The sequence below is a fragment of the Scyliorhinus torazame genome, chromosome 10, assembly GCF_047496885.1.
Source record: "Scyliorhinus torazame isolate Kashiwa2021f chromosome 10, sScyTor2.1, whole genome shotgun sequence".
NCBI lineage: Eukaryota > Metazoa > Chordata > Chondrichthyes > Carcharhiniformes > Scyliorhinidae > Scyliorhinus > Scyliorhinus torazame.
In genome coordinates this window covers 261,641,111-261,664,688 of record NC_092716.1, presented here as the reverse complement: position 1 = coordinate 261,664,688, position 23,578 = coordinate 261,641,111, and the positions used below count along the sequence as shown (strand labels likewise).

Here is a 23,578-nt window from a genome sequence, read left to right as displayed (position 1 = left end):
TGCACATTTCAGTAACCATGTCCCAACTGTAGTCCTTAATAAAGAGAAATAGGTTCAAACAAAACATAACTGGGAGGAACATCACTTTCAGAAAGATGGTCTAGAAGTTAAGGATTCTCTGGTCTCAGTTCTTTGTTTTATGAACTATTTGCAAAGCAATGCAGAATGTAAATCAGAATCTACAGCCTATATCGGAACAGTGAGCTGGCATCCAAACTTCTATTCCAAGTTTTACACTTAGTGAGCAGTTTTGTGATCACAGTTTATTAATCCTCCCCTTTTACAGTACTCCGCAGAACTTTTAAAGTCCTCCTCTTTTTTTTCATAAGACGCTTCAAAATATTGCTTAAAAAGGACACATAAATAGATTTAAAACAGTACATTTTAACCATGGACTTGCAGTCCTTCAAACTGTGCACTGATATGCAGGGGAGAAATGCTATTTGTAACATCCTTTAGTGCATTCTCAAACAGATCCCACTTTTCACATGACGTCCGGTTGACTTATCGCATTGATATTCTTGGACATTAGTTTGGCAATTTCCATCAGAAAAATCAAAATGTAATTTAAGGCAATTTCTTCCTTTTTCTAAAATAGAAATCCTGCCAATTGCTGGATGTTGCTGTTTTGAACACTCCGTTCACCATTTGGACTTGTTTAATTTTGGGTCGATTAATGCTTTCTTCATATTTTTATCATTTTGGACATGCTCATTTCTCCCCCCCCCCCCAACCCCAACCCCCCCCCCCCCCCCCCCCCCCCAACCCCTGAAACAGCCTCAAATAAAGACATGGTTTAAGGTGGAAGACATTTGCTTCATTGACAGCAAAATTATGCACTGAAAATCGATTCAACACACGTGCTACACATCGAGAGAGTTCCCCTTCTGGGTTTTAGTGCAAAGAAATTGCTTCAAAAGAACCAGAGAGAAATGCTCCCCCGTAAACGTTACCTGGTTTAGTTGTGGATGGGGGAAGAAAGGGAACGAAAGCAAAACAAACAACTTTCAATCAGCGAAAAGAACCACAGTTGAACAGGACAGTCAAATAGAGAGAACCAGGGAAATGAAGTGTAAAAAGTAGCTCCCATTTTCTGACCTATAGACATTCAAGGCACAATTGTGGTTTTGTTCAAAATGATGTCTGCAGCAGTACAAAATGAATGGATCTTTCGTCATGGTCAGAATAAGAAGGAGGTTGCATCTGGACTGTACCCAACAGTGGGCAGTACAAGCTGATGCTATGCCAAGCGTTCAGGATGGGCAAAGCCCAAGTCGTAAATCTTGGACAGCAAAGGCTATCTGGCGTGGGACTGATGCTGCTAACTGCTACTAACCCAGTTGTGCAATGCACACATCGTCTCAGTCTATTCTGCATGGCTGCCAGCTGAACTCAAAACCAAAGCTGTTTGATGCTTAATTGTCAGCCCGCTAGTATGTGTACCATCTTGTGTTTGGAAATGAATGGAGATTAAATCCACTTTACTGGGACAATTGAAATGAATGCCTTGCATGACAAGATGGCGAAGTGATTTAAAGCTTGCAGGCAGGTTTGAAGTACGTTCTCCGAGACAGACAAAAGGAAGCCACAATTTCAAAACCATTCCCTCCTTTGTCTAGCTTGGTGTAAACTCGGTCTTTCTGAACTCGTTTGAAGCAGATAATCCTTAACAGACTGTTTCGATGCTGGAGGACATGTTCCAATAATCCAGAGATCCTCTCAGGAAGTCTATCACCTATTCCCCTTTGTGAAGAGAAAATAGAATTCCAAGACAACATTATGCAAGAAGCTGTTCCCAAAAATCTGCTGAAGAAGCTACAGGAATTATGGAAGCAGTCAACCCAATTCGTGCAAATTCGATTTTTATGCTGAATTGCATCTTTCCTTTTGATTATAAGAATGTACAATTTTATCTATTACTTTTAAATCTGGATCTAGTAGAGGTTTATTTGTACTTCCAAGATTATGGGAAGATGCATTGTCCAGTGAGCTATTTACCGTGTTTCTAGGTCTGGAGCAACCAAATATATTAATTATGGTCCATCAGGGCCTCGGTCTGCTTGTGAAAAATCACAAAACTCACTGTGAGCAGGGGAAGGCCAAATCGGGCATTCATTTAAAATAATATTTATTGATTTAAAGAAGGTGTTTATCCATAAGGAAAAGTGGGTGTTAAACGTTACAAGGTACCTCTAGTGACTGGCTTGTGGGGAAGGTGGCTGTGTCACCAGGAATTCCATTGGTAAAATGTTTAATGACCAATTAGAAATTGCACTATAGAGGTGGATCACAGATAGGCAGGCTTCTGCACCAGACTCCAGACAGAAGAGCGATATAAACATGGAGAAACCGGAAGTTCCACACAGCTGAGCTACAGTGTTACAAGTGGCAACCCTCTACATAGTGAAAATCACCGTTAAGATGAATAATGGTCCGCTTTGAGGCTATATTTTTAGTTATAATCCATTTACGAGACAAGAGTTAAAACGCAAAGGGCTCGCTATTTAGAAGTTGCTAATTTTCAAAATAAAAATGTGAAATGCGTGTCGATTTTGAACAGACAAAAAGTAGCTTTTATGAAATCTGAAATGACACTTGACTAATTTGGGGCCTACAGCTTTACTGCACAATGGTGAGGCGTGGGGAGGTAACAGCACTGCCAGCTTGCTCTTTATTAGTGATCTTCAGAGAGAGAGAGAGAGAGAGGGAGGAAGTTAAGAGAAAGAGTGACAGAAGGAAAGAGAGAGACAAACCTCCCATCCATGTGTCTTTGTCCATCAAAGAATGAAAGGAGAGTGTTTTGCTTTAAACAATTTAGTTTCCTGTATCAGACCAGCAGCCGGTCTCCGTTTGAAATGGGATCCTAAAACGTGTCCCCACTATTTTTTTGGGAAGAAACAATTCTCAGAATTTGGGACTCCACCTTTATTCAGCCAATCATATCATTGAATGCTAGTAACCTATCTACTCAAGTTAGTAAATGGTTTGTGTGTCAATCAGACATTTATAAAAGTTAAGGTGCATAATTTGAAGCTATCTACACAGTTGAAATCATCTACTAAGGTCCCCTTTGTGAAAACCATCAGATGGCAAGTTCATTACCCCAAAAAAGAAATTGTGTTTCTAAAACATCCTGGCTTTGACGAGCACTGCCACCACCAAGCTAGCTGGCTCCTTTGTACCACTAACCAATGTGGGGCAGCTTCTATACGCCCAGGTTAAGATGCTAAAATGGATTAAGCCAAAAGGACAGTGTTGTTGCAGAAGATATTCCAGGATTTTCCATTGCTTACATAAATGCTCAAACTACCAGTAGGATAATGTGCACAGATTAGCTTGGCCGATATCGCAAGCGCCGTAACTGTTTTTGGATCAATGCAATCCTCTTCTACAACAATAATTTACAAATTCCTGATTACTATTGCTTTTCCCACATTTGCTTCCCTCGAAACCACGTCATCCTAAACAGACATCCCTTTCATAATGCAAGCGGTGTGTTCTTAACCGATGGCAATCTTACTTTTGAAGTTGTTTTGCTTGTTCAAAATTTCAACTAGACAAACAGAATAAAACATTTTAAATTGGGACGGTATGGGGGAGGAAGAGTTGGCATCTGCCTTTACCCAAACAGCTACAAAAAACAAAACAATCGGGAGACTCAATGACTAATTAAACCATAAATATTTAGAATTAAAAAAAAAGTTAATTTCAATTGTGGCAAAAAAAAAGCTCAAAAAGGAAACTGTTGCCATCATCACCATAATTCTTTCCCAAGCTAACGACCAAGCTTGTAGTGTTACTTCTGAAATGGAAAATATCTGAAAGAAAAGGCATTCCTTTGGAATACAAAACTGTGCCACTCCCTGCATTACATGGTGTGTAAAAATATAACTATTTTTTAAACAGTCAAATCGTGGTCCACCTCATCTGTAAAGGAAACAGTTCTTGCATCAACATTTTCAAAATGGCAACATGAACAGCAGCAAAACTGGAGCCGTCTGCCAAAGGTGCAGCTAGTACAGATCAAATATTTGCAGCTCCTTTTAAAGTGACACCTTGCCATATTGTGGAATGCCCCAACTAAAGAAACTTAGGTTTACTTTAAAGCGTCAGTTTCTAAATAACTTCCGGCCCTGCATTTATAAGCTGGGAGCGGGAAGAAGCTACGCCGTCCGTGCAGTTTGCGACTGGTTCCTCTTCATTTTCCTTGGGGCTATCATCAATGTTTTCCTCTGTCCTCTCTTTCTCTTGGGAAGAAAGTACCTCCAGTACCTCCACTATGTGCATTTTGGTCTGCTCTTCTTTCAGGAAGAGATCCACCAATAAAGACTTTTCTTTGGACATGCGCTCACTGATTTCCTTTGGAATGTCTGGAATCATCCAGTCCACAAAGTCACTCATAAACATAACTAGGTTCTGTAAAGACACAAGAGTAATAGTTAGTGAAACTGTACAGGAAAGAGTGCTGACACCAAGGGCAGTAATATTACACGGCTTGAGAGGATCAGAGAGAGATCGGAAAATAGACTTGTACACCTCCATTAATTTCAGCTCAAAAATTGAGAACTTTGCCACAGGGTCAGCAAGAACTGTGACATAGATATTTGAAGAAAATGATGATACAGGAGAATGGGATTAGTTTTTAATTACTCGGGCAATGAGTTAGGACAAAAGGCAAAGCCCTCTTTTACTTCATTCTAAATTTCACAACTTCCTCTCTTCTTTCCACAAATCTGCAGCTGGGATTTGTCATGATATCCACATCAGCATATCATGGAGCGATCACACACACCCTGATGGACAGGCAGTTGGACCAACCAGCACACACATAACATCGCAGCCAATCACCAGTGAGAGCACACGCACTATAAACCAGGGAACACCACAGTTCCCGCTCATTCTACCAGGAGATAGCTCAGAGCACAGAGCTCACAGCGTGCCACTCAGACATAGCCCATGTGCTGAGTGCCTCACTAAGATAGTGATAGGGCTGGGTCCACAGGTTAGCTGGTGAAGCACATACCCAAGCCAGCAGTTAGTTGTAACCGATGTTAAGACAATAAAACAGAGTTGTACCATCTACAGCCGTGTTGGATCATTTGTGCAGCAGAACACCCAACACGACAGGATCATCACACCAGCCCCATCACCGCTCACAGAATTGTTACGCTGCAGGAGGCCATTCGGCCCATCCTGTTTGTACCAGCTCTACAAACCAGCATCATGAGTTAGTGCCGTTCCCCTGCCTTTTCTCCGTATCCCTGCCCTCTCGAATGCCTCAATCAAACCCGTCTCCACCGCACTTCCAGTCAGTGCCTTCCAGAGTTTTCTCTCACCTGACAATTGCTCCTTTTGCAAATTGTTTCTAAATCTGTGCCATCTCGTTCTTGATCCTTTTACGAGTGGAAACGGTTTATCCCGGTCTACTCTATCCGGCACCCTCATGATTTTTAACACCTCTTTCAAATCTCCTCTTAGCCTCCTTCTCTCCAAGGAGAACAGTCCCAACCTCTCCATTCTATTCTCATAGACTAGGTTTCTCACCCCGGGACCATCCTTGAAAGCATCTTCTGCACTCTCTCCAAAGTGTTCACATCCTTCCTAGTCTGGCACCCAAAACTTTAAAAAAAGAATTTAGTGTGCCCAATTCATTTTTTCCAATTAAGCAGCAATTTAGCGTTGCCAATCCTCCTACTCTGCACATCTTTGAGTTGAGGGGGTGAAACCCATGCAAACACGGGAAGAATGTGCAAACTCCGGACAGTCACCCAGAGCTGGGATCGAACCTGGGACCTCGATGCAGTGATGCAGCAGTGCTAACCACTGCACCACCTTGTGTGGCACCCAAAACTGAACACAATCCTCCAGCTGAGGTATAACTAGTGTCTTGTATCAATTCAGCATAACCTCTTTGCTTTTGGACGCTGTCCCCCTATTAATAAAATCCAGAATACTATCTGCTTTATTAACTGCATTCTCCGCCTGTCCTGTCACCTTCAATGATCGAGGCACAAATACACCCAGCTCCTGCATCCATTTAAAGATTTTACCTTTTATTTTATATTGTCTCTCCAAGTTCTTCTTACCAAAATGCACCACCTCCCACTTCTCTGCATTAAAACTTCATCTGCCACCTCTCTGCCCACTCCTCCAACTTGACTATGTTCTTTTGAAGTTCTACACGGTCCTCTTCACAGTTTATAATACTTCCCAAGTTTTGTATTATCTGCAAACTTTGAAATTATCTCCTGCACACCAAAATTATCTCTTGCACACCAAGATCTAGATCATTAATATACATCAGGAAAAGCAAGGGTCCCAATACCAACCTTTGGGGAAACACATCCCAAACCTTCCTCCAGCCTGAAAAATATCCATTGACCATTATACTCTGATGGCTATTACTCCACCAATTTTGTATCCATGCTGCTACTGTCCCTTTTATTCCACGAACGATACCTCTTCTCACAAGTATGTTGTGTGGCACTGTATTAAATGCCTTTTGTAAGTCCATGTACATCACATCAACAAAATTGCCCTCATTGGCCCTTTGTTACCTCCTCAAAAAACTCCAGCAAGTCAGTTAAACATGATTTCCTCTTTAGAAATCCATGTTGGCTTCCTAATCAACCCACATTTTTCCACGTGACTGCCAATTGTATCCCGAATAATTGAAGCTTGCCCACCACTGAAGTTAAACTGACTGCTCTGTAATTGCTGGGCTTATCCTTGCAACCTTTTTTGAACCAGGGCAAGCATTTGCAATTTCCCAGTCCTCTGGCACCTCGTCCCAGTCTTGAGAAGACTGGATGGTTAAGGCCAACTCCCCTGGAACTTCCACTCTCACTTCCATTATGGAAGGAAAACTTGGGGTTCAGTCCAAGAGTCCGGCACCGACAGTGATCAACCAACAGGGGGAGAGTTTAAGACAACTTACCTGGAAAATGATGACAAAAGCCAATCTGGCTGCCAGGACAGACCAGAATTCCTTTGACAGGTCATACGCCTCAGGAGACCATGGAGGTTCTCTGTAGTCTTTGTACCTATAAAGATGCAATTTTAAACGTCAAATACTGAACGGTAAGGTGATGTGTTGAGAATGTTGCTTAACGACTATATTCTTGATAACAGTAAAGATCTAACCATTTAGAGAATATTTTGGGATTTTATTAATAAAGGAACTGGTTTCATCGGATTTAGTTGTGAGTAAATCACACAGTATGCATTCTCTGACATAAATCATCACATAATTGAGCAGGTTAGAACGAAAGGATAAAAGTGATTATTTTGATGATTCTATTTCTAACAATTACAATTTGTTTTTAGGAAATTAATTCATAAATATTGGTCATCTAGATTTGAATATCATTTACAATTATCACTTTCTTTGAACTGCACATCTGTGCCTTAAACTGGGACTTCAGTCCAGTCAGAATGAGCATCTTTCATATCAGACGGAATGCATCAGCCCACTTGTACGAGGCAGAAAATTGGATCAGTTTCTTTTGATCCAGTGGCTTGGATTAAATGGTCAAATTGGACAAATTGTTTAATTAACTCGAAATCTGTTCACAAGAAATAATAAAAGCGACAAAACTATTGTCCATTGCAGTTGCTCAGAGATGGGAGCGAGCAGTCAACCGATTGGCTTGATAGATCACATTAGAGAATATCAAGGGCCAATCGCTTAAAATAATGCACTGCATGGTATAGACAGGAGTCTCAGGCAGGCTAGATGAGCGAGGTGCGCCAGATGCCCTTAAAGAACATTAGTGACCCAGTTTTCAAATTATATTGAGAGCAGTTTTTGAGCTAGCCTGCAGCAAACAAATAACCAAGGTTTAGTAAATTCACAGATTGCCCAAGTATTATGATCAGCATTCTAACACAACTGTTTCATTATCCTTTATACAAAGCCAAGTTAAGTTTCAGCTGCTTTAATTGCATTTGCCCGACACACAGCTAATGTTTAAAGCAAGTAGTACCGTTGACCAATATTAAAAAAAATAATAGTTCCGATTGTCGAGTTAATGATTACTTCTGCTTTATTATGTTCAGCGGTAGAATTTTGTAGTATTTCCGTTTCAAGATGAGAATTGCAAAAGGAAAATTTAGCCCTCAAGAAGTCAGAGTAACAAGAGAAATTCTACCTGCAAATCTCAACCTTGTATCCGAGTGCCATTGGTTCATATGGCTCTGATCCTTGCTCGAAGTGGCTGACATTGAAGTAGGACAATGTATTATTGGTGAACCCGTGCAGTGTGTTGTCTGGGCTGTACAAGTACATGAAGACGAGGCGTGGAATGAAGCCAGAGGTGAAAGAGATCACAAATGCCTGCACAATGAAAATGAAAAATTGACTGCTGCGGTTTTGCGATGGTAAAAAAAAAAGGGGGAAATGAAAACTGAATGAATGAAGATAGACGGAGGAAAAACCCTTTCTTTTAAATTCATGATGAACCAGGCACAATAATATGGAAAGACCAAAATGACCGGGAGTACTTAAACATAAATCGTCAATATGGACTCCAGAATTCAAACGCCACAGGTAAGCTGCACGAGGAATCATGGACAGTCTCAGGAAGTTAATCATTTAGGACCAAGACGAGGAGAATCTTCTGCACTCCGTTGCGAATCCTCTGTGTCTCAGACTGTTGTGGAGGAGCCAATCTTGAGCATGTTCAAGGTTGAGACGCATTGATTTTTGACCGCGCAGAGAATCGAGTGGGTGGGAATGCGGAATTGAGACAGACCATCAGCTACAATAGTATTGAATGGCTGTGCAAGTTTGAGAATCCATATGATCTACTTCTGTTACATTCCTTATCGTTTGGTGAAATCTCTAGCCACATGTGAGCACACAACTTGGCTTTGATGATACCAAATCAAATCTCGGAAGAATAAACTGACAACACGAGGCATCCCTACACCACATGGATGCAGCAGTTCAATGCGGCAGCTCAACACCATGTTCGCAAATAAATCCTGGCGAAGCCAACGTCCCAGGACTCAATTTAAAAAATGAAATATTTTGCTATTTATTAAGCCAGATTTTGATATTTTTGCACAGCCAAAATTTACACAAGATTTGGTGACTAAATATCAGCCTATCCTGGTAGTCAAAGAGGAGTTTAGCCAACATTTATAACTTGGCAAGAAATAAAATATCAGCTAATTTCACAAGGTAATCTACCTGCCACATTGTCTTCTCATCAATATAGTTCAGCCTTGATATGGAAATAAAAACCAGTTGGGTTTTCAACCAAGGTTATCGTGATAACTTTATACAGTGGGGAAGAGCGAGACGCAGCAGAGGGGGGCGGGGGAGAGCGCGTCACAGCGGGGGGAGCGGGGAAGAGCAGACGCAGCGGAGGGGGAGCGGGGAAGAGCAGATGCAGCTGAGGGGAGCGGGGAAGAGCGGGTCGCAGCAGAGGGGGAGCGGGGAAGAGCGAGGCGCAGCGGAGGGGGAGCGGGGAAGAGCGAGGCGCAGCGGAGGGGGAGCGGGGAAGAGCGGGTCGCAGCGGAGGGGGAGCGGGGAAGAGCGGGTCGCAGCGGAGGGGGAGTGGGGAAGAGCGAGGCGCAGCGGAGGGGGGAAGAGCGAGGCGCAGCGGAGGGGGAGCGGGGAAGAGCGAGGCGCAGCGGAGGGGGAGCGGGGAAGAGCGAGGCGCAGCGGAGAGGGAGCGGGGAAGAGCGAGGCGCAGCGGAGGGGGAGCGGGGAAGAGCGAGGCGCAGCGGAGAGGGAGCGGGGAAGAGCGAGGCGCAGCGGAGAGGGAGCGGAGAAGAGCGAGGCGCAGCGGAGAGGGAGCGGAGAAGAGCGAGGCGCAGCGGAGGGGGAGCGGGGAAGAGCGAGCCGCAGTGGAGAGTGTACAGGGAAAAGCGAGACGCAGCGGAGGGGGAGTGGGTAAGAGCGTGGCGCAGCGGAGGGGGAGCGGGGAAGAGCGAGCCGCAGCGGAGAGTGTACAAGGAAAAGCGAAACGCAGCGGAGGGGTAGTGGGTAAGAGCGAGCCGCATCGGAGAGTGTACAAGGAAAAGCGAGTCGCAGCGGAGGGGGAGCGGGGAAGAGCGAGATGCAGCGGAGAGTGTACAGGGAAAAGCGAGACGCAGCGGTGGGGGAGCGGGGAAGAGCGAGACGCAGCGGAAGGGGAGCGTGGAAGATCGAGGCGCAGCGGAGGGGCATTGGGGAAGAGCGAGGCGCAGCGGAAGGTGAGCGCGGAAGAGCGAGGCGCAGCGGAAGGTGAGCGCGGAAGAGCGAGGCGCAGCGGAAGGTGAGCGCGGAAGAGCGAGGCGCAGCGGAAGGTGAGCGCGGAAGAGCGAGGCGCAGCGGAAGGTGAGCGCGGAAGAGCGAGGCGCAGCGGAAGGTGAGCGCGGAAGAGCGAGGCGCAGCGGAAGGTGAGCGCGGAAGAGCGAGGCGCAGCGGAAGGTGAGCGCGGAAGAGCGAGGCGCAGCGGAAGGTGAGCGCGGAAGAGCGAGGCGCAGCGGAAGGTGAGCGCGGAAGAGCGAGGCGCAGCGGAAGGTGAGCGCGGAAGAGCGAGGCGCAGCGGAAGGTGAGCGCGGAAGAGCGAGGCGCAGCGGAAGGTGAGCGCGGAAGAGCGAGGCGCAGCGGAAGGTGAGCGCGGAAGAGCGAGGCGCAGCGGAAGGTGAGCGCGGAAGAGCGAGGCGCAGCGGAAGGTGAGCGCGGAAGAGCGAGGCGCAGCGGAAGGTGAGCGCGGAAGAGCGAGGCGCAGCGGAAGGTGAGCGCGGAAGAGCGAGGCGCAGCGGAAGGTGAGCGCGGAAGAGCGAGGCGCAGCGGAAGGTGAGCGCGGAAGAGCGAGGCGCAGCGGAAGGTGAGCGCGGAAGAGCGAGGCGCAGCGGAAGGTGAGCGCGGAAGAGCGAGGCGCAGCGGAAGGTGAGCGCGGAAGAGCGAGGCGCAGCGGAAGGTGAGCGCGGAAGAGCGAGGCGCAGCGGAAGGTGAGCGCGGAAGAGCGAGGCGCAGCGGAAGGTGAGCGCGGAAGAGCGAGGCGCAGCGGAAGGTGAGCGCGGAAGAGCGAGGCGCAGCGGAAGGTGAGCGCGGAAGAGCGAGGCGCAGCGGAAGGTGAGCGCGGAAGAGCGAGGCGCAGCGGAAGGGGAGCGCGGAAGAGCGAGGCGCAGCGGAAGGTGAGCGCGGAAGAGCGAGGCGCAGCGGAGGGGGAGCGGGGAAGAGCGAGGCGCAGCGGAGGGGGAGCGGGGAAGAGCGAGGCGCAGCGGAGGGGGAGCGGGGAAGAGCGAGGTGCAGCGGAAGGTGAGCGCGGAAGAGCGAGGCGCAGCGGAGGGGGTGCGGGGAAGAGTGAGGCGCAGCGGAGGGGGAGCGGGGAAGAGTGGAGGGGTTTTGGGGAAGAGCGAGGCGCAACGGAGGGGGAGCGGGGAAGATCGAGGCGCAGCGGGGGGGGATTGGGGAAGAGCGAGGCGCAGCGGAAGGTGAGCGCGGAAGAGCGAGGTGCAGCTGAGGGGGATCGGGGAAGAGCGAGGCGCAGCGGAGGGGGATCAGGGAAGAGCGAGCCGCAGCGGAGAGTGTACAGGGAAAAGCGTGACGCAGCGGAGGGGGAGCGGGGAAGAGCGAGACGCAGCGGAGGGGGAGCGGGGAAGAGCGAGACGCAGCGGAGGGGGAGCGGGGAAGAGTGAGGCGCAGCTGAGGGGGAGCGGGGAAGAGCGAGGCGCAGCGGAGGTGGAGCGGGGAAGAGCGAGGCGCAGCGGAGGTGGAGCGGGGAAGAGCGAGGCGCAGCGGAGGAGGAGCGGGGAAGAGCGAGGCGCAGCGGAGGAGGAGGGAAGAGCAAGGCGCAGCGGAGGGGGAGCGGGGAAGAGCAAGGCGCAGCGGAGGGGGAGCGGGGAAGAGAAAGGCGCAGCGGAGGGGGAACGGGGAAGAGCAAGGCGCAGCGGAGGGGGAACGGGGAAGAGCAGAGGGGGAGCGGGGAGGAGCGAGGCGAGGCGGAGGAGGAGCGGGGAAGAGCGAGGCGCAGCGGAGGAGCGGGGAAGAGCGAGGCGCAGCGGAGGAGCGGGGAAGAGCGAGGCGCAGCGGAGGAGCGGGGAAGAGCGAGGCGCAGCGGAGGAGGAGCGGGGAAGAGCGAGGCGCAGCAGAGGTGAAGCGGGGAAGAGCGAGGCGCAGCGGAGGAGCAGGGAAGAGCGAGACGCAGTGGAGGAGGAGCGGGGAAGAGCGAGGCGCAGCGGAGGAGGAGCGGGGAAGAGCGAGACGCAGTGAAGAGGGAGCGGGGAAGAGCGGGGATGAGCGGGGCGCAGCGGAGGGGTAGCGGGGTAGAGCGGAGGGGGAGCGGGGATGAGCAGAGGGGGGCAGGGAAGAGCGGGGAAGAGCGGAGGGGGAGCAGTGAAGAGCGAGGCGCAGTGGAGGGGTAGCGAGGCACAGCGGAGGGGGGTGGGGGGGGCAGGGAAGAACGTTGCGCATGGTATCGTGATCCGAGAATAGACTTCCAGGTTTTGCTAAGATCCAGTTAGGGAACAATAACATTGTGTTTAAACACAGACAACGTTTGAGATTCAAGACACTTGTTCAGTGAATAAAGCAACAAGATTCCATGGATTTTGAACAAACAAGAATAAACTTCATTATACAAATTCAGAAAGAAAAACAATTTACAATATCCATCTTATACTCTAGATTTCAGTGCAAGGAGGTACATGTGAATTAACAGGCAAACTGTGGTCAAACATATCACACTGCAAAATAAATGGCAGATGCAACCATGACTGATCCATGGATTCCTCAACAATCCACTCAAGACGTCAGCAGAGGCAAACTCACTGAAACCCTGATTCTTCCATTTGGGATTCCAGTCTTCATCTTCAAAAATCTGACAAAGGTCACTTGAGTGTCTTTAAGACAGAGATAGATAGGTTCTGGATTAATAAGGAGATATGGGGTTACGGGAAGAGGGTAGGAGAAAATGATGAGAAACATATCAGCCATGATTGAATGGCAGAGCAGACTCAATGGGCCGAATGGCCAAATAATGCTCCGATATTTTATGGTCTTATGGACTTGGAGAAAAGTGACTCAAACTTGCATGGCATTGCAATGGCCCACCTTGGAGGGCCATTGCAATGTCATCTCCTCAGATTCCCTTCCCTGGACTGTATGCACTCAAACACCAACTCATAAGCACAACTTTAGCTCTTCGGCTGTGCCGAGCAGACACCCCCCTGTTCCAAACAGGTAGTTTTGCCCCAGCAGCCCACAGCGTGAAGTCACCAACCTTTGGCTGCCTCGAGTCTTCAGGGTCTCTTCTGGGCGCTCTTCACTTCAGGCCTACTACCTGCAGCCCATTTCCTGTTTGGAGCCTGTCTTCCGGCTCTTCTCCACCTAACTGAACTGGGACCTTTTCCTATCCCCGAGTCCTCTCTGCACTTCTCTTTTGGGACCTTGGCCTGTCCCCTGCCTGGGATATTTGCAGTGCTACGGTCCCGGCTCTCCATGACCCGGGTTTTTGTGCTGTTTGCCTTCCTGTGCGCTGGGCCCACAAAATGTAAAAATTGTAGACTGCGCATGTGCAGCTCGTTCCTGGTCCACACATTGTTCCGACAATCTGGGCTAGTGCACGGTCAATTCCAGCCCACTTGACCCAGAGTCCCTATACAATTTAAATTAACTATGAATTCCTAGAAAATAGCGAAAGTGTCTGGCTGGCCAATAACTGCAGTCACCTGGTTTGTAAATTTAAAGTCAATTTTTATTAATAATAATAACTATAAATAGGCAGCAAGTAAAACTGGTTAATTATTAGCAATTCCTTAACCCCCCCAACTCACCTCCACCCTCTATACACACACAGACAAAGAGGGGAGAGGGGGTGGAATGAAAACTAATACGAAAAGTAAAAGGATAAAAGTCTCAGTTTCAGATGATCCTCTTCCTGGCCATCTTTTAGTTCTTCATTTAGAGGTTCTGGCTTTCTGTCTGCAACGGTTTTCACTGTAGATTCATCAGGATCTCGACTTTGCTGCAGATTCAAGAGCAGCAAACAAGAAATCTTTTTGGACAATGAGAGTGAGCGAGAGAAAGAGCAACTCTCAGCATCCAGGAGAGTTCAGTTTCCTCCCTGGGTCCTCTGAAAACCTCCCATCTGACTGAAGCCACCACCTGATAGATAGAAGCCAATCACTGTCTGTTACCGGGCAGAATATGGTCTTTGGTCAATCCATTGGTCACCAGCCAACCAATTGAACGGAATCCCTCCGATCTCTCGGGTGCCGGAAAGTGTGAGTTCTTCCGTTCAAAAGCTAAATTTCCAATAGCACTGGGTGCTATTTTGCAACGTTTGAGTTCTGCACTTCCTCTGCTCGACTTAAAAGATACATGTCCATTAAATATCCATGGATCAAAAAATGAAAACCAGAAAGTAAAAGAAATGGGAAATAAGGAAATCAACAGGATGTGTCCTTACAACATACACAAAAGCGGAGGGTTCCATAGGGAGTTCTGACCTCTGCTTACATTACATGAATCATCACTGGTTGTCTCTTGATTCAAGGATGATGTTTACTCAGGGTCGGAGTTCCTGCCAGGAGTCATGTGAGTGAGGAGGCCCATTCTCGACACATAGATCCCTGGGTACATGGGACCGGGTGTGAGATACTGAGTGCAAGATTTGCTTCCTTTTCTTTCTTTCTTTGTTGCTGCTCATGAAGATGAGAGTCATTCATGGCAAAGTTGTCATTTTGAATTGAGTTCCTCCCAGTCATTAGTGTCAAGGCTGCCATACCTCAAGGAGAGACCCAGTGTCTTTGATGGATTTTCTTTTTCCTCCACTGGAACATTGGCCACGAGTGTACAGTTTCGGTCTCCTTCTCCAAGGAAGGTGGACTTGTCTGGGGAGGGGGGGGGGGGGGGGGGGGGGGGGGGGAGGGGAAGTTCAACAGAGAACCTAATTCTCGTGATGACAGGATCGTTCAGGGGGAGGGATTGAGGAAGCTGGGCCTGTTTTCTTAGTTCCAAAGAATGAAGAGTGATCTCACTTAAACTTACAAATTGTTACCGGGTTGGGGGGTAACAGGGTAGATGTGGACAGGACGTTTTCTTCTGGTTCGTGTGTCGAGAACCAAAGGGACTCAGTCTCAGAATAAGGGCTAGGTCATTTAAGACTGAGCCGAGGAAGACTTTCTTCACTCGAAGAGGGTGGTGAATCTTTGGAATTCTCTACCCCAGAGGCTGCGGAAGCGGAATCATTCAGCATGCTCAAGACGGAATAGATTTCTGGATACTAATGACATTGATGGATATCGGGATAGTGGGGGAGATGGATCAGCCTAGATTGTTTGAATGTTGGAGATGGGCCGAATGGCCTACTCTTGCTCCTATGTTCCTATTTGCGAGCTGAGAGAATAGGATCTTTTGAGAAGGCGGACTATCAGCCATCCACTCCAACATTGATTTTTCAGCAGTATTGTCTGAAATGCTCCTGGCCCTGGCCTCAAGGAGGACACTAACATTTATTCAGCTATCCTCCCACTGAATCCGGACGCTGCGGCTATTTGAATTTCTCGAGGTGCTGCTGATACACAGTTCAGGGGCTCAATGTAGTACAGGGGTATGGTAACAACAACTGCTCGATACACTTGTTTGACCTGCGGAGGCCTTTGTTGTCAAACACTCTGCCGTAGTTTGTAGAATGCAGAGGTCGCATAGCTGATCCAGTGATAGATCTGCTCATCAATGGTGCCCTTACAAGGGAGGTAGTTGCCAATGTATGAGACGCACTCAACATATTCCAGGGACACTCCTTTAACCTACATGGGTGATGATTGACCAGATGTAGTATAATATGAGCTTTGTTTTGGAGCATCCAAGGTCAGGCCAAGTTTCCTGTATGCAGAATTGAAGAGATCAAGGCCAGCTGGCAAATCTGACAGAGTGGACAACGACATTGCAGTCATTCACAAACTGTAGATATGAAAGTCTATGTGGTCAGTTTACGTTTGGCATGGAGGCAACTGAGATTAAAGAGTTTTCTATCTGTCCAGTATTTAATGCTGATGCAAGAGGGCATTACATCTTTCACAAGATGAATAGCCACCATCAGGTAGATTGCAAACAGTATGGAAATTGTGACAAAGCCTTCCTTGCTCGATGCCAATCTGGATTTTAATGCATCTTTTTCCGATCTCCCACTCAAGGCAGTTGTAGTCGGATCATCAAGAGGCAATTGCAGGACAAGGTTGCTTGTACGTCCAAATATTTGGAGCATACTCTACAGAGCCTTAGGATTTACAGAAGCAAATGCTTTGGTCTGGTCGATGAATGCAATGAAGAGTTCCTGGTGTAGTTCCCGACATTTATCTGGATTCATCTGGCAACAAAGACCATGTCAGAGGTTATTCTAGAAGGCCTAAAGATACACCACGTCTCTGGGAGGGTTTCCTCATCCACAGGAAGCAGGCAATTAAGGATTGCATGTCAGGATTACCCCGACCATGGTTAACGGCAGAATACCTCAATAATAGTGTGATTCATCTCCCTTGAAGATGGTTACAATTGTCACAATCCTAGGGTTGGTAGGGTGGGGGCAATGAAAGTGTTCTTTTTCCTCCCAAATCCATAGGATGACTGCATGGAGTGTAGTCACTGTTGTAAAGTAGGAAATATGGTGACCAATTTGTGCAAGCTCCCATACACAGAAATGTACTGATGATTTATTTTTGTGATTTTGGTTGAGGGATAAATATTGGCTAGAACACCAGGGCCTCCCCTACTCTTCCTCAAATAGTGGTGGGGCCTTTTATGTCATGCTAACTGTGTAGCTGGGGCTTTTTTAAACATTTCATCTAAAGCACCTCAGGCGGTGCAACACTCCCTCCGTACTGTATTGCGGTGTTAGGCTAGATTATGCGCTTTAAATCGCTGGTTGAAAGCTATCACTTCATGGACCATAGCCACTTTTCTCCGTGCCAACGCTTCAGTTCCTCTGAGAAGCTACCTTCTCTACTCAGCATGGTAACAGCAGGCACCATCATGGCAGTCATCTGCTGCTAGTGCCAAGCAGGCAGCTCCCTGGGTACTGGGTTTGCTTTCTGCCCAATTAGAATATTTATATTTTAAAATGTAAATCGGAGCGACACAGGAGAAGCGAGGTCCTCAGAATACCCAACCCTGCTTCGAAAATCCTGCCTAATGTTTCACCCTAGAGATGGCATCACTGCCAGCTCAGCGCATTCTCAGTGCCAGGTGGAAGCGCTGGTCTAAATTTTGTGCTTAAATTCTCTGGAGTGGGATTTGAACACGCCTTTCAACTCTGGGTTCAGAGAGCTGCCGAGGCCGACACCTTTTGAAATGTAACCACAAAGTGAAGCTGCTTATTCAGCAAGCTTCCAGTTTAATCAGCAGCAGATATTACACATTCAGAACCACATGTATCATGGCTGATTTGAAACTGGTCTTTAAAACTACACTGCTGAGGTTTGCCACGCCTGTACGATAGTGACGAGATCCACATATTCTTTCACAACCCGAATTAAAGTCGCTCCTATTTAACATCGGAGGTTCGTGTGTCAGTTTGTCTGGGGAATGAACGAATACCATGACATTTGAGCCAAGGGGCAGATCATTTTTCATGCTTGTTTGAATGACAGGAGGCGCCATATTTTCAGGAGGGCTCGTGGCAGCTGAATGCAACATCAGTACGAAACTCAATCACACTCCCAAGCCACAGGGGCTACAGGACTGGAAAAAGAACTAGCCAAGGACCATCTCTTTTATCTTCTACTATCCAGGCAGTCGCATGTTACAACAATACTGGAGTTGCTGACTAATAATAGCAATCGATCGCCACTGATTATTTGGCACAGATCCAGGAATGAGGCAAGGAAAGTTCCCAGTTGAAGAGTTTTGGCAACAGCAAACCCAAAGTCACCTGCTCCTCCCGAATATGCTGTACTCACCACATGCCAGTCTCAAATTACTCATACACAGCACCCCAAAATATTCCATCCCAAAATAAACCTACCTAATTTAGTTATAACCTGATTAGCTCAAACATGTTTGCGACACCCTCAATTAAAGATGAGGCTGAAGCCCAGCGATGCGCCCAGCACATGCCAATGTAGGTGACAAGAGCAGAGAGAGCTGGTGCCCAAGGTGCCCACACTAGTGACTGTGCATTAACCCATCACTGACTTGTCTGGAGATTGGGTAGACACCCTGCAGTGTAGCTGAATTGCCCAAACAGTGCTCCAGTTGCATAGGGTCTATTTTGAAACAGGCACACATGGGGATTCCACGAGTTCCCCCTCTCCCCGCCCCCATGTCCCTCTTTTCTGCATTAGAGAATTCCCTGGCACATAACTGGCAGGCAGAAAATCCAATACAGCTTCCGGTGTTCAATACCCTGAAACTAATGCACATTTAGTCAAGCACTTGGGATACTGGGTAATTACTCAATTACATTGATCTTGTAGTATCTGGTGACATGGACTAGCTTGTGCTCTAGTAAACAGAGCCAGCATGCGGTTACAGTGTGGGGCACATTTCCTTCCCCACCAGGTTAAATGGAACTTGCTCTTTCATCCCATCGTTGAGGTGTGGACTCGGATGTGTCAGCTGGGGAAAACCTGGAGGCAGAGGTGGTCCTATGAACCTACCACCTTTGTTCTTCTTGGTGGCACAGGTCATGGGTGTGGATTGCTCGCACCTGCTACATCTCAGCTGACAGCTCAATGAGTGCGTGGATTGACCACTTCACATTGGAAAGTGAGTGACCGTCCTCACTGTCACTCTATTCAGTAGGTGCGCCCTGTCACATGGGTCCGACTGAGCTCAGTTGGGGTGGAGGGTGGCCCTATGAATTTTTGGTGAAACATAATTGTGGGACAACGTTCTTTCACCTTGAATATTCATCAGCTCAAATAGTTTCTGCTTAATGAAGCGTCTAGTTTAATGGTTGATCAAAATTGCTGACCTGTCCTCTTTGCTCCGTTCTCTAGTTATGGGACAAATTTATTCAGCATCTTCCTGGAAAAGTGGAGTGAAATGGTCAAATGGGATTGGTCAAATCTTACTCTGTCAGCATGTTAGCACAGTGGTTAGCACTGTTGCTTCATAGCTCCACGGTCCCAGGTTCGATTCTGGTGCTGTTATGTAATTTGGACATTCTGAATTCTCCCTCCGCGTACCCGAACAGGCGCTGGACTGTGGCGACTAGGGGCTTTTCACAGTAACTTCATTGCAGTGTTAATATAAGCCTACTTGCGACAATAAAGATTATTATTACTATAAAACTCCATTGGACTGTCTGCCAGTTGGAGAGCGACATCTTTCATTAAAGCTCTTGAACACTTAATACAACCCGCCAAGCTCGGAGAATTCCAGAAGTCCCATATTGAACGCAAACAGGAAAGGATCGGCTATTGCATTGAAAGCTAGTTCAAAAGAAGTCTATTATGACAATAAGTTAATGGCTGCTATTTCCTTTCATCTTTTGTCTCTTACACATGAATTCTTACATGTAATTGAACGATACACTGTTTTGCCAATTTCTTTTCAATGTAATGGAAACAAATATAACCGAACATTTTACACAAGATAAATGGTACAAAACAGGTCATTTGGTCCAGCTATTCCACGCCAGTGTTTATGTTCCATTTGCGCCTCGTACTGTATTTCATCACCCTCCTTCCTCGTATGCTGATCTAGCCTCCACTTGTAACGTTTCTGTACTATTTCCCTTATCAACTCGCATTGGCCACGAGCATGGCCTCCTTCAGGCGATGGCACTAGGCACCACCAGCCTGGCACCGCCAGTGTGCCCAATTGGCACCACCGGGGTGCCAGGGAACTGCCCAGCCCCATCCCCGACATGGTCACTAAGGGCAATTTATCATGGCCAATCCACCTAACCTGCACATCTTTGGATTGTGGGAGGAAACCGGAGCACCCGGAGGAAACCCACGCACACACGGGGAGAACGTGCAGACTCCGCACAGACCGTGACCCAAGCCGGGAATCGATCCTGGGACCCTGGAGCTGTGAAGCAATTGTGCTATCCACAATGCTACCGTGCTGCCGAAAGGCATTCAATGAAGTGCTGCTTAAAATATGCGCTAATGGCATTGTGGGGTATATATTAGCATGAATGGAAGATTGGAAACAGTCAGGATAAATGGGTCATGTTCCTGTTAGCAAACAGTAACTAGCTGGGTGTCAAAAGGATTTGTGCTGGGGCCTCATTTATATGACCTATATTAATGATTTGGCTGAAGGGACTGAATGCATTGTAGCTATTTGCTGATGATACTAAGATAGGTAGGAATGCAATTTGTGAGGAACATAGGTAGGTTAAGTGGACAACACATCAACACATGCACTATAACGTGGGGAAATGCGAGGATATCCACTTTGGCAGAAGAGGAGAAGAGGGGGGGGGGGGTGGACTGGTTTGTGTGTGTGTCTGGGGGGGGGGGGGGGTGGACAGGTTTGTGGGGGGGGTGGACCACTTTGGCAGAAGATGATCTAAAAGGAGAGAAAGAGTGCAGAATACGGTGGTACAAAAGGGCCCAGGTGTCGTCGTACATGAATCACTGAAAGGTTAACATACAGGTATGGAAAGTTATTAGGTCGGCAAATGGAATGCTGGCCTTGTTGCAAGGGGTTGGAGTGGGAAAGGCGGGATCTCTTGCTACATCTATACAGGACATTTACCAGACCAAACCTGCAGTGCCACACACAGTTCAGGCCTCCTTACAGGAGGGATAGAATTACACTGCAAGCAGTCTGGAGAAGATTCACTCGGCTGATTCTGGGGATAAAGGGGTTGTCTTAGGAGGACAGGATGGGGCTCTAATCAGTAGACTTCAGAAGGATGAGAGGTGATGCTGGTGAAACAAGATTCCGTGGGAATGTGACAGGGTAAACCCCGAGAGGGTGCTTCCCTTGTGGGGGCTAATCAAAAACTAGGAGGGCAGAGTTTTAAAATTAACAAAATGCTGCAGCATTTGCCCCAGTACCACAGAAGAGCTTCAGCAGAGGTCCCGGCTTCCCTGGAGTGGGCCTCAAACCTAAGAAAACATCGAATTCAGAGATAAGATTGCTAATAACTGTACCACAGTTGTTACTTAACAGGAGAATACACAAGAGTTAATTAATATTAGTATAATCATGGTCAGTCCAATGTCTGTCCCCTGGCTACTGGCGGACCTGCTGGCTCTTTTCTAATTGGAGATGTTTTGGTCATGGACTGGTTTGTGTGTGTGTGTGTGTGTGGGGGGGGGGGGGGGGGGGGGGGGGGGGAGGGGGGCTGGACTGGATTTTGGGGGTGGGGGGCGGGCTGGTTTGTGGGGGTGGGGGGCGGGCTGGTTTGTGGGGGTGGGGGGCGGGCTGGTTTGTGGGGGTGAGGGGCGGGCTGGTTTGTGGGGGTGGGGGGCGGGCTGGTTTGTGGGGGTGGGGGGCGGGCTGGTTTGTGGGGGTGGGGGGCGGGCGGGGCTGGTTTGTGTGGGGGGGGGCTGGTTTGTGGGGTGGGGGGGGGCTGGTTTGTGGGGGGGGGGGCGGGCTGGTTTGTGGGGGGGGGGGCGGGCTGGTTTGTGGGGGGGGGGGCGGGCTGGTTTGTGGGGGGGGGGGCGGGCTGGTTTGTGGGGGGGGGGGCGGGCTGGTTTGTGGGGGGGGGGCGGGCTGGTTTGTGGGGGGGGGGGGGGCGGGCTGGTTTGTGGGGGGGGGGGCGGGCTGGTTTGTGGCGTGGGGGGGCTGGCGTGGGGGGGGCTGGCGTGGGGGGGGCTGGCGTGGGGGGGGGCTGGCGTGGGGGGGCTGGCGTGGGGGGGCTGGCGTGGGGGGGCTGGCGTGGGGGGGCTGGCGTGGGGGGGCTGGCGTGGGGGGGCTGGCGTGGGGGGGCTGGCGTGGGGGGGCTGGCGTGGGGGGCTGGCGTGGGGGGGCTGGCGTGGGGGGGCTGGCGTGGGGGGGCTGGCGTGGGGGGGCTGGCGTGGGGGGGCTGGCGTGGGGGGGCTGGCGTGGGGGGGCTGGCGTGGGGGGGCTGGCGTGGGGGGGCTGGCGTGGGGGGGCTGGCGTGGGGGGGCTGGCGTGGGGGGGCTGGCGTGGGGGGGCTGGCGTGGGGGGGCTGGCGTGGGGGGGCTGGCGTGGGGGGGCTGGCGTGGGGGGGCTGGCGTGGGGGGGCTGGCGTGGGGGGGCTGGCGTGGGGGGGCTGGCGTGGGGGGGCTGGCGTGGGGGGGCTGGCGTGGGGGGGCTGGTTTGTGGGGGGGCTGGTTTGTGGGGGGGCTGGTTTGTGGGGGGGCTGGTTTGTGGGGGGGGCTGGTTTGTGGGGGGGGCTGGTTTGTGGGGGGGGCTGGTTTGTGGGGGGGGCTGGTTTGTGGGGGGGGCTGGTTTGTGGGGGGGATGGGGGATGGGCTGGTTTGTGGGGGGGGGGTGGGCTGGGCTGGTTTGTGGGGGGGGGATGGGCTGGTTTGTGGGGGGGGATGGGCTGGTTTGTGGGGGGGGTTGGGCTGGTTTGTGGGGGGGGGTGGGCTGGTTTGTGGGGGGGGTGGGCTGGTTTGTGGGGGGGGTGGGCTGGTTTGTGGGGGGGGTGGGCTGGTTTGTGGGGGGGGTGGGCTGGTTTGTGGGGGGGGGGATGGGCTGGTTTGTGGGGGGGGGATGGGCTGGTTTGTGGGGGGGGGGATGGGCTGGTTTGTGGGGGGGGATGGGCTGGTTTGTGGGGGTGGGGGCTGGGCTGGTTTGGTGGGGGGGCTGGTTTGTTGGGGGGGGCTGGTATGTGGTGGGGCTGGTATGTGGGGGGGGGGCTGGTTTGTGGGGGGGCTGGTTTGTGGGGGGGGCTGGTTTGTGGGGGGGCTGGTTTGTGGGGGGGCTGGTTTGTGGGGGGGCTGGTTTGTGGGGGGGCTGGTTTGTGGGGGGGCTGGTTTGTGGGGGGGGCTGGTTTGTGGGGGGGGCTGGTTTGTGGGGGGGGCTGGTTTGTGGGGGGGGCTGGTTTGTGGGGGGGGCTGGTTTGTGGGGGGGGCTGGTTTGTGGGGGGGGCTGGTTTGTGGGGGGGGGGCTGGTTTGTGGGGGGGGGCTGGTTTGTGGGGGGGGGCTGGTTTGTGGGGGGGGGCTGGTTTGTGGGGGGGGGCTGGTTTGTGGGGGGGGGGCTGGTTTGTGGGGGGGGGCTGGTTTGTGGGGGGGGGCTGGTTTGTGGGGGGGGGGCTGGTTTGTGGGGGGGGGGCTGGTTTGTGGGGGGGGGGCTGGTTTGTGGGGGGGGGCTGGTTTGTGGGGGGGGGCTGGTTTGTGGGGGGGGGCTGGTTTGTGGGGGGGGGCTGGTTTGTGGGGGGGGGCTGGTTTGTGGGGGGGGCTGGTTTGTGGGGGGGGGCTGGTTTGTGGGGGGGGCTGGTTTGTGGGGGGGGCTGGTTTGTGGGGGGGGCTGGTTTGGGGGGGGGGGCTGGTTTGGGGGGGGGGCTGGTTTGTGGGGGGGGGGCTGGTTTGTGGGGGGGGGGCTGGTTTGTGGGGGGGGGGCTGGTTTGTGGGGGGGGGCTGGTTTGTGGGGGGGGGCTGGTTTGTGGGGGGGGCTGGTTTGTGGGGGGGGCTGGTTTGTGGGGGGGGGCTGGTTTGTGGGGGGGGCTGGTTTGTGGGGGGGGCTGGTTTGTGGGGGGGGGC

At 50.3% G+C, this 23,578-nt stretch overlaps 1 protein-coding gene across 2 annotated transcripts in view; it reads right to left on the bottom strand.

The window, feature by feature from the left end:
* Nucleotides 1–768: 768 nt before the first annotated feature.
* Nucleotides 769–23,578, bottom strand: part of ano1a (anoctamin 1, calcium activated chloride channel a) — a 235,369-nt gene continuing 212,559 nt past the window's right edge. For both annotated transcript variants that reach the window (XM_072466740.1, XM_072466741.1), the window contains 3 exons: nt 8,151–8,335; nt 6,938–7,043; nt 769–4,416 (listed from right to left, as the gene is read on the bottom strand). In XM_072466740.1, the coding sequence (XP_072322841.1) occupies nt 4,117–4,416; nt 6,938–7,043; nt 8,151–8,335 (591 nt within the window). In that variant the 3' untranslated portion in view covers nt 769–4,116. The remainder of the gene's footprint in view (nt 4,417–6,937; nt 7,044–8,150; nt 8,336–23,578) is intronic.